The sequence below is a fragment of the Acomys minous genome (genome assembly GCF_964271855.1).
Source record: "Acomys minous genome assembly, chromosome: 1".
Taxonomy (NCBI): Eukaryota; Metazoa; Chordata; class Mammalia; order Rodentia; family Muridae; genus Acomys; species Acomys minous.
The window spans coordinates 187,568,871-187,579,760 of NC_140483.1; the positions used below are offsets into that span (position 1 = coordinate 187,568,871).

General features: G+C 41.1%; 1 protein-coding gene across 5 annotated transcripts in view; it reads left to right on the forward strand.

The window, feature by feature from the left end:
• The window catches only part of ATG4C (autophagy related 4C cysteine peptidase), a 51,143-nt gene extending 41,652 nt beyond the window's left edge, over positions 1 to 9,491 (forward strand). For all 5 annotated transcript variants that reach the window (XM_084777201.1, XM_084777200.1, XM_084777203.1 and 2 more), the window contains one exon: positions 8,724 to 9,491. In XM_084777201.1, the coding sequence (XP_084633327.1) occupies positions 8,724 to 8,891 (168 nt within the window). In that variant the 3' untranslated portion in view covers positions 8,892 to 9,491. The remainder of the gene's footprint in view (positions 1 to 8,723) is intronic.
• Positions 9,492 to 10,890: the final 1,399 nt, after the last annotated feature.

The window sequence follows — 10,890 nt, forward strand, 5'->3', positions numbered from 1 at the left end:
CAGCCGTTTGTCACAGCGGATGGTCAGGTAGAGGTGGTCAGTGGGTAAGAGCGTCTGCTGCCAGGTCCCTCAGCCTGAGTTAGATGGGCCTAAGTCTCCACCTAGAGGTATAGAATTCTGTTTCTTCTTTATATTGTCTTGCTCTGTGTTTTATATATTTTGTGGCACTATCATTAATAATGTCCAATTATTGGGTCTTACTCTTCAGTTGAATCTACTGAGTGTTAAACAGAGAAACCCTGTCTCGAATAACCAAATAAATAAATTAATAAATAAAATAATAATTCTTTTTGTTGAGCAAAAATTATTATTAGATTTATTTATTTTATTTTATGTGTGCATGCTCTACCTACATGATGTCTGTGCCTCCCTGGACATGCTCAGTGCCTGAGGGGGTCAGAAGAGGTGATCAGATCCCCTGGAACTGGAGTTACAGGTGGTTTGAGTTACCATGTGGGTGCTGGGAGTCAAACCTGGGGCCTCTGGAAGAGCAACAAGTGCTCTAAACCACCTAGCCATCTCTTCAGGCCCACAATTGATTTTTTTTTTTTAAGGTATAGCCTGGTGTAGCCTCTGCTGGCCTCTAATACTAAATAGCTGAGCCTAGCCTGCTATTCTTTCTCTCTAAATATTATTTACTGCTTATTTGTATGGTGTGTGTGTGTGTGTGTGTGTGTGTGTGTGTGTGTGTGTGTGTGTGTGTTTCTACACATGTAGGTCAGAAGACAAGTTCCCTCCTTCTGCCATATGGATTCCCACAACCTAACTCAGGCTGTCAGCCCTGGCAGAGACTCCCGTGTCCACTGAGCCTCCATGCTGGCCCAAATTCCCGTTCCTCTGCTTCTACATCACAAGTGTCGGATTACAGGCCGGCACCGCCTCACCTGGCCCAACTGAATCATTTACAATTATATAATCATCGTTGCTTCCTCTATCTCTGGTACTATTTCCTGCCTCGTGTTCTGTTTCTGTGCTTTGTTGTCCAAAATTTTGTAGTGCTCCGTGCTCCCTGTGTGTCCCCTCTCACTCCACTTCTGTCTGGGGCCATTCTGGGTCTTCCTTAATGGCTTTCTTCGTTATCTCATTTGTTTGTGCTGCTTGTTGATGGAAAAATACAGTTTTGTGTGTGTCTTCATTCTGCCTTTATTTAAAAGAAACAACTTGAAATTCTAAGGAAGAGTTGAAATTATAATACAGTTAACTGCCCTGGAACTATTTGAGAGTAATTGCTAGCACAATGCACTATTATGCTTGAATAATTGAGTGTGCAGCTCTTACAAACAAGGACATGCTCATCCTAAGCTCACTTCAGCTGTCAAAATCACAGAAGTGACGTTGTTTATCACGTGATCGTCTGAGCTTTAGAAGGTGCCGCCATTACTGGCTGCCCTGCTACTGTGTAGCCAGGGGACCAGTTACAACAGTGCATGGCCTTTACATATTTTGAATCTGCTTCAATCTAGAGAAATTCACCATCTTGACTATCACTTGATCATGTACTTTTTAAAGTGACTAGACTTGCTCAAAAAACAAAAAAACAAAACAGGACATTTTTGGTGATTTATAGCTTGTTCCTCAGGGTGGTGTTATCTGCTGTTTCCTCATGATTTTCAAATTTCCCACCTTTGTCAAAAGTATACATCAGGTGACACAGAATACTGTATTCTTATTGAATTTTAGTGGCTGGCACGTGATTTCAATTTCCCCCTTTGCTGGTACCTAAGTTCCATCGCTAAGGTGAGGCCCACCAACCGCATCCCTGCACTTAGGAGGCCAGAGAGCCCTGTCCCGCCCTGGCACGGCAGCCTGCTTTGCCCAGCCCCACCTAGTAGCCTTGGCAATGAATTGTCTTGAGGGTGTTCTCATGGGACATAGGGCCCTGTTCGTAACCCTTTCTCCCATTGTCTTCTGGCCTGTGGCATCTCCCGATTTACTGCACCTCACCAGGTTCTTACTTGTAAGATATGCTCATCTTGTTTGCTTTCAGAAGATTTTCAATGGTGCTTTTTATCTATCTCTCCATTTTATCTATCATATCCATTAGGGTTGCACTTTGTAATGGAGTTATTTTGACACACACTGTTCTGTCAGGCTCTCACAATGAAGTGGCCTTTAGTTATTTTTTTAGCTGTAAGTCTTAACTATAAAATAAAAAGATCCATTTTAAAAATCATAAAATTATTTTTATTTTTTATTTCACTAGAATGTTTCCAGAGGTACTATGTATAGAAAGAGCCCTATTACAATTTATGTAATATTCATCCAGAGGAATATGGTCACTAAAATAAATTATAGACATTCTAAAGTGAAGCACAGCAAATGTGAAAGAATTTGGTTACTCTATAAATTGTGATGCTGTTTTAATGGGCCCTGCCCTCAAACTGGATCTTTCTTCACCTCACACCCTATGTCCAAAGCACTGGAGACTTCTCTCGTCTCTCTTTCAGCGTGTACTTTGAGTGGTAACTTCTGGCCCTTCTCGTCACTCAGGCCCATCATGACGTCTTCCCTGAAATATCTGCTCTAGTTTCTCACCAGTCCCCTTGCTACACCTACAATCTGTTGTCAATACAGCTACCACAGTGATTTTATTTAGAGTGTGGTTAAGAGGCAGGAGAGATGGCTCAGTGGTTCAGGGCACTCCATGCTCTTCTAGAGGACTTGCGTTTGTGTCCTAGCACCCACGTGGTGGCTCACAACCACCAGTAACTGCAGTTCCATGGGATCTGATACTGCCTTCTGGCTTCCGTGGCCATGGTATACATGTACTGCACAGACAGACAGACGATATACCCATACCCATAAAATAGTAAAATAAAATAAGGGCTGGAGAGATGGCTCAGAGGTTAGAGCACAGGCTTTTCTTCCAAAGGTCTGAGTTCAATCCCCAGCAACCATCTATAATGAGATCTAGTGCCTTCTTCTGGCATGTAGGCATACATGCAGGCAGAACATTGTAAAAAAATAATTAATAAATCTTTTTTTAAATGAGAGTATGATTAAGAATGTGCTAGTGACTTCTCATCCAGCCCATACTAACCCATAAGGCTTTATGGGACCCAAGAGGGATCGCTGCTTCTGCCGCCATCAGCCCCTGACCTCACCTTGCCCTCTTCTCCCCACCTCTTGTCCAACTGCAGTTGACTGACCCGCTTCCTGTTCACAGCATTTGCCCTGTACGTAGAATTCTCCTCTGATGGACACGCTCATGTTCCCACCTTCATCATACTCCCTTAGACGTCTAAGTGTCTGCATATAATTGCCACCTGTTTTGTCTCCTCAGCACATATGCTATCATTCATTTTACATGTATGTAGCATGTCTGTGCCTTCTGATGCCTCTGGCATGCACATGTCTTTCCCATTGCAATACTGCCATGGCAAAGTTAAGGAAACTGGTTGAGTTTATTTAAATTATCAGGGCTTGGAGTTGCTTGTCATATTCTAGGAGTCATAAATACTGGTTGAATGAAAGACATTGTTAATATTTTTTTTCTTAGACATCATCACAGGGCTCAGTGCTTGAGCTATATGGAAGGTCTTTTAGTATATGTTTACCTAGTCCAGTGTATTTTCTGCAACTGCTGTGGCTTTATCGTAACATTTATAAGTCTATTTATTTAGTACTATTAGTATGTATAAATCAAAATATGCTTTTCAAAAGGCTAACTTTACTATGTGTCAAAGTAATATGTATATAAATATTAAAATCTGTTGATTGTGCCCAGACTTCTCTGTTTAGGAGCAAAGTGATGACTCATATGGGGTTAAGCTAAGCTTGCCTAACTCCTGTCTTTCCATACCTGTTTCCTGGAGCACCTTCCCTCCTCTTCAGTGTTTCCAATTTTTTTCCTGGGGTTGATGAGCCCAGCTCCAAATTATCTGTTGCTCCCCCCCCCCCTTTTTTTTTTTGTTCTGGAGGCTGACACCTCTGTTTCCTGTAGGGAGTTGCTGTTGACAACTTTGATGTCATTGTACATTATTGTCCCCCAAAAGAGAACATCTTTCTTTGGAAGATCTCAAGTTTGAATTCTAACTGCTACAACCACACAGCTCTGATATGCTGTACATCCGTGAGCATGCGCAGCCCCTCTGTAATATGCTGTGTGGCTTTCCTGTTAGTGCTGTCTGTAACACCATTCTGGACTTGAGACTAAGTAGATGAAGTTTATGAAGTGTACTCAGCCTGGTTACTCTTTTGCTGTAAGTCGGTGACTGTTGGCTTCATCTGTCCTCATCTGGGATCCTATTCATTGAGTGTCCAGTTCTTTTCTGCTGAGGAATTTTTCTTGAAATTGAGACAATGCCTTCATTTTATCTACCACCACCACCCCACCCCACCCAGAGACAGGGCTTTTTCTGTGTAGCCTTGGCTGCCCTAGACTCTTGTAGACCAGGCTGGTCCGGAACTCATAGAGATCTGCCTGCCTCTGCCTCCCCCTCCTCAAGTGCTGGGATTAAAGGCGTGTGCCACCATGGCCAGCCATTTTTATCTTGTTTGTTCTCCTTTTTCGTGTTGTCTCTTTGTGTCTTTACCCTGCTTTTCTCTCAGCTCTGGGGGGCAAACCTGCTGGCTTTCCATAGGTTCTGCCAGCACTCCTGCTTAGCCAGTGGACTTAGCCCTCTGCTCCAGTGTCCTATTGGCAATGTGATAGGAGTATTTGTATTTCCCTCACATTCCTTTTCTAAATTCCTTTTTAAAATTGTTCCCAACCTGATGAAGAGGATCTGATAAGGTACTCTTTTTATTGACAAGCATATTACCTGATAGTGCCACTGTTTGAGGCAAGAAAAATCACACACACAAAAAAAAAACATGTCAGGAAGCTCACAACCACTAGTAACTTCAGCTTCTGGGGATCCAATGACCTCTTCTGCCCCTCACCAGCACTTGTACACACATAACATACACATGTGCATGTGCACACACATGGCACATACACATACAGCACACACACACACACACACACACACACACACACACACACACAGAGCATACTGCATAAACACATAAAAATAGATCTAAAAAAATACAAGATAATTTCCCCTAGATCATTAAATAATTGACACTGTATTTAACTTTGGATAGTGTTAATTTAGTGGTATTTTGTCTCTAATTTGCATTTGTTTTTGTTTTTATTTTCAAGACAGAATTTCTCTGTGTAATAGCCTTGGCTGACTGGACTCACTTTGTAGACCAGGCTGGCCTGAAACTCACATTGATCCACCAGCCTCTGCCTCCTGAGTGCTGGGATTAAAGGCATGCGCCACAATGCCAGCTGGAATTTTCTAGACTCTCCTTTTTTTTTTTAAGATTTATTTATTTATTTGTTTATTATGTATACAGTGTTCTGCCTGCCTGTACACTTGCATTACAGAAGAGGGCATCAGATCACATTACAGATGGTTGTGAGCCACCATGTCGTTGCTGGGAATTGAACTCAGGACCTTTGGAAGAGCAGCCAGTGCTCTTAACCTCTGAGCCATCTCTCCAGCCCCTATGGTGTTTATAAGAGTTGGATAATCTTTAATGTTTAGCTTTAGCTTCACAAAAACTGAGCAGGAAACTTGCACTTGCCTTGTGTGCACTCTCACTCTGCCCTGTTGGGGTCGTGTGTGTGTTACAACCAAGACACGCAGATTGACATGTTGCTATTGTCCCAAATCCTGAGTTTTAAGATTTACTCTGTATGCTGTGTATTCTGTAGCTTTTGACTGATATCTTGAGACACATGTCATTTTAATATCATAAGCAATAGTTTAACTGTCAGAAAATCCTCTTTGCTGTGCCTGTTTATCCTCTGTCCTCTTAGACACTGATCTTTTTACTGTGGCCATGTTTTGCCTTTTTCTAAAATGTTGAATAGCGGAGGCCATCAAGTATGGAGTCTCTTTAGATTGATTTTTCCCACATGGTGACATGCATTTGAAGTTTTTACATGTATTCTGATAGCTCATTTCTTTTTAGCACAGACTAATGTTCTGTTTTCTAGATTACTACAGTTTATTTGTTTTCATTTTTAAAAAAACAACAGCCTTTTGATTGCCTCCAAGCTTTGACATAGAAAAAAAAAATCTGTTACAAACATGTATATGCAAGGTTTTTTTAAGTGTATTTTTTTCTTATTTTATGTATGTGAGTACTTCTCTGCATGGATGTATGTGTACCACATGTGTTCCTGGTGCCTATGGAGGTGAAAGGGTATTGGGCTCTGTGAAACTTGAGTTCCAGGTAGTCAAAAATGCCATATAGGTGCTGGGAGCTGAACTAGGGTTCTCTACAAGAGCAGCCAGTGCTCTTAACTGCTGAGTCACTGCCTCTCCACTCCTGTGCTACAGGTTTTATGTTCACATTGAATTTTAACTAATTTGGATAAACCTTTATTTTAAATTTTATGTGAATGGGAGTTTTCCCACGTGTGTCCAACCGAAGGCAGAGAGAGGGCATCAGATGCCCTGGAACTGGAGTTATCAGTAGCTCTGAGCTGCCATGTGGTGCTGGCACCTGAATCCTGGTCCTCTGTAAAAGTAGCCAGTGCTCTTAACTGCGCAGCCCCCTGGACTAACCTTTAATATATTTCTCATTTGAGAGTCTTTAGTATTATTTAAAATAAACTCAGAAAGATTTGCCACTGATAGTTCTCAAAGCTGCAATCAATGGGTTTTATACAGGAGGCCTTGGATTGCAGGAAGGGAGGTGCACTCTGTAAAAGTTCTCTGTCTGGCATTCTCCCCGGGTGCAGATTTAATTCTGGTAATTGATGAGTATCTTGGTCATAGCTAACAGACCCACATGACTCCTTTCTGGTCTTGAAGGGAAAGTTGGAAGATTCTAATGTTAGCTGCACTGTGTTGATCTGAAAGCAGTGTGATGTGCACACTTGTCCATCTGATACTGGACTCTGCAAGTGACATTAGATGGGTGTAAAATGACAGGCAGGTCTGGCAGATATCCCAGCTAGTGGCTGGTGACCGGTGGCTGGTGGCAGATGATTCCTCAGGTGCTAAACCTTTTTGACTCTTGTTCTCTGTTTTCCATAGTTTTTGCCCTTATCCTCTTTTTCTGTAGAAAGCACATAAAATAAATTAGAGCAATGTATAAATTAGAAGCCTGATATGAATTATAAGATTTGGTTTCATCAACTCTAATGTTTTTATTACTTGGTTGTTTTAACAATGGTTTGTTTCCATGCAACAACAACAAACAATGTTTTATGTTAAATGTCTCATTGAGATTTTTTAACATTGTTTCTTTAGTCATAGCTACCTATTCAAGCCATGTTTCAAGAGAACCTACAAATGTAATACGTGCATGCATGCACATATATGTGTGTTTGGTAAATTACAGGTGATAAGAAACAATGTTTAACCAATGACTAGTGATGTATATATGTTCAGTTGATATTCTCGCAGCCTTTGTGTATACCTTGAACTTTGCAGAGTTTTAATGGTCCTTATTGGTCTCTGCTGAGCCTGCTGGTATATGCCCGTAACCCTAGCATTTGGGGAGCAGAGGCAGGGCCATTGTGAAGCTGTGGCCGGTCCAGGAACATAGTGACATCATGTCTCAAAAACAAAAGAGAGGAAAGAATATTTTTGCTAAACATTCTTCAGAGAAAGTTTTCTGTTTATTTTTATGAACATCATTTACATTTTAATAGAATTTATTTAACAGAAAGATTTTTAAATAGTTCAAAGTACACTTGAATCTGCAATTTACAAACATGTATATTATGTGATAGTCGTAGGTCTTCCACACAATTTTAGGGGCTACTTTTTTTGTAAGGAGGCAGCGTGTCATTGTTATACAAGAGATCACTCTTTCGTGTTGACTGGATTAAAGCAGAAATATTTCAGTCAAAACTTTTAGTATAGGCGGCTGGAGAGATGGCTCAGAGGTTAAGAGCACTGGCTGCTCTTTCAAAGGTCCTGAGTTCAATTCCCAGCAACCACATGGTGCCTCACAACCACCACTAATGAGATCTGGTGCTGTCTTCTGATATGCAGGCAAAACACTGTATACATATTAAATAAATAAATCTTAAAAACAAAACCAAAATTTTTAGTAATCTTTAGAAAGACAAAACCTATTTATTTTTATTACATGTTTATAATTGTGAGTATGCACATGCCATTGCATACATGTGGAACTCAGAGGACAGCTTGTGGGAATTCATTCTCTCCACTACGTGGGTGGCAGGGATTGAACTCAGGTTGTCAGGCTTGGTGGCAAGCATCTTTACCCACTGAGCCACTTCACTGGCCCTCAAGCTGAATGTTTTTAAAATGTTTTTAAAGAGCTTTAAACTATTGCTTTTAGTCTTTAAAAAACAATTCTCTGGTGTAGAGAAGTTGGCTGACTTAGTCTCTTATAGATGAGAAAGGAGAATGCTTTGCCCTAGGTCACTCTGAGGTTGTTGCAGAATTGAGATAAGACTGGACCTTGTGACGTGGTGTCGGATGCTTTTGTGTGTGTTGCCATCACGCGCAATGAGACGGTGGGGTGGAGAGGACTGGTCACCTAGCTTGTATTTTTATGGGTAAACTGTGCGGTGCTGGTCAAATTTAGTCCTGTAGGCAGGACAGTTAAAACCGTAACACTAGAGGTCTGTAAGTGGGAGAAGTGAACAAGACAAGGCCAGGGCTAACACGGTTAGCTTTGTCCTGTGGCCCTACCATGTGCAGCTGCATCCAGTGAGTGATTCGTTGTGCTGTCTCTTACAGATGTTGAAAATTTCCTCTAAGGAGAAATATCCATTATTCACTTTCGTAAATGGCCATTCCAGAGACTTTGACTTCACACCTTCTGCAGCCAGTGAAGAAAACCTTTTCTCAGAAGATGAAAAGAGAAACTTCCAAAGATTTAGCACAGAGGAGTTTGTCCTGCTTTAACGATGAAAACGTGTGTGCTTATGAGAAGAGCCTGAGCACAGCAGAGCCAGGGAGAACACCCAGCGAGCTTGAGATTGCTCATGCTCAGATGCCAACTGCGCATGTCCTCTTAACAGTGCACATTTGAAAACACCCAAACTTTAGAGGTATTTTTCTGAAAGAAATGATTTGGTGGCTCTTGCTTTCCAGTGATAAATAACAAGTGATTCTGATTGCATTCCTGTTTCCCAAAGATGAACTAACGAAACACTACCTTAACTGCGAGCCTTTTGGTCCCCAGCATTTTCTACCTGAGTCCATCAGTCCCCTGAAGACTTTGTGATATATCTTCCCTCAAAGATTCTTAGCACCAAATTACTTTTAAAAGCCTCATGTTGTGTCGTTGGCAGGAGACCAGAGCCTGAATCTTCAGAACTACCCAGCCTCCTGCTGTTAACATAACCAGAGGCTGCCTTGGGTTTATGTATCTGGACAGTGAAATGGACATGTAAAATTATGTAAACAGGATTTTAAGGCAATACTTACCAATATGATTTTACAGCAGCCACTCTTTATGCTTGCTGCAGGATACTCTATGAGGAATAAATATAAAACACTTGTTTTCTTTTGCTCCCTTCCTTCATTTCTTTCCTTCCTTCTTTTCGTTTCTTTCCTTCTTTCTTTCAGTATTGGGGCTTGAACCTAGGGCCTTGTGCATGATAGGCAGGTAGATGTTCTGCCTCTGAGTATCCTGAAGTGTCGATTTCCTCCACGTATTTAAAAGTTAAGTTGTCAGTAGTATGGTTATTTATTTTAATTAGGTAAAGGAAATCACAGAATTGTAGTAGTAAAATTTTATGGAAATCCAATTTATTACCCACTTTTTAGGTCTAAAGATGAATACCAAGAAAAATATGGATGCTTTCTGATTTTACTGTTCATGTAAAGTGGTGTCATGGTGTTTAGGAGCTGAAATATTTACAAGTTAAATCTGCCTTAAGGATGTTGGGAGTTTACTTAAAGGCAAACTTGTTATATAAAAATATAAAAGTTATCACCAAGCCAGTGGTCCAGCCCACCGGGGTTCAACTAAAGCTCAGGAAGAGAATCAACCTGTATGAAGAAGAGAACACAAGACACGAGGAAGTGGGGGCAAGTCTGGATTCTGATCAAACCCCCTTTATTGAAAAATTTCACAGAGTTTTTATAGGCCCAGGGGCATGGGTATTTGCATAAGTGAGGGTTGCTATGGATACCTAACTCTGGAATGCTCCAGCAGGTGTCTACCTTTACAGCTGCTATAATCACAGAAGAGGGAGAAATTCCAGAGAGAAAGGGAAGTTGTAAAAGATCTGGTTAGTCAGGAAAAAGTTCCTAGAACTGCTGCTCGCAGGCAGCTGGCCTTTAATCTGATTTTACCAGTAGTCTTACTGGAAAAGCTAGTTTATAGCCAGAAAGGAGTAGCTCTTACTATGAGCTCCTCCACAATAAACCACAACAGGTGTCTAACTGCCAAACCACGACAGGGTCAGTGGTTTCTGGTAAATGACAGACTGCTGGAAAAATAGGAGCCCAAAGGTGTAGGCTCTGACAAGATGGCTGAACACTGGTCATATGGCCTACTGTCCCTAACAAGCCAGGATTATAAAATGTATACTTTTAATTAAAAACATGAGCACATACAACTTTTTCATTTTGGTTTTAATGTTAGGATTATTTTAATTCTCTCATTAAAAAATTGTTATCAGATGAATTCTATTTCTTTCTGATGCATGGAGACAGTGCTGTTGCTCAGGAAGTGGGGCATTAGCTATTTTACAAAGCTGTGTTTCAGTGCAGTGATGGCTTACAGAGTTGCAGCAGTACTCTCCTTTACCAGAGAGTACACAGGTACCTGTGAAGCCAAAACAGAGGGCGGGAGACGGCATCGGTAAGCCTGAAGCATGAAAGCAAGTTTGACATTTCCCATTCAGGATGGTTTATTGAATTGAAGCAGTCTCAAGTCTAAATTTTCCCTTTG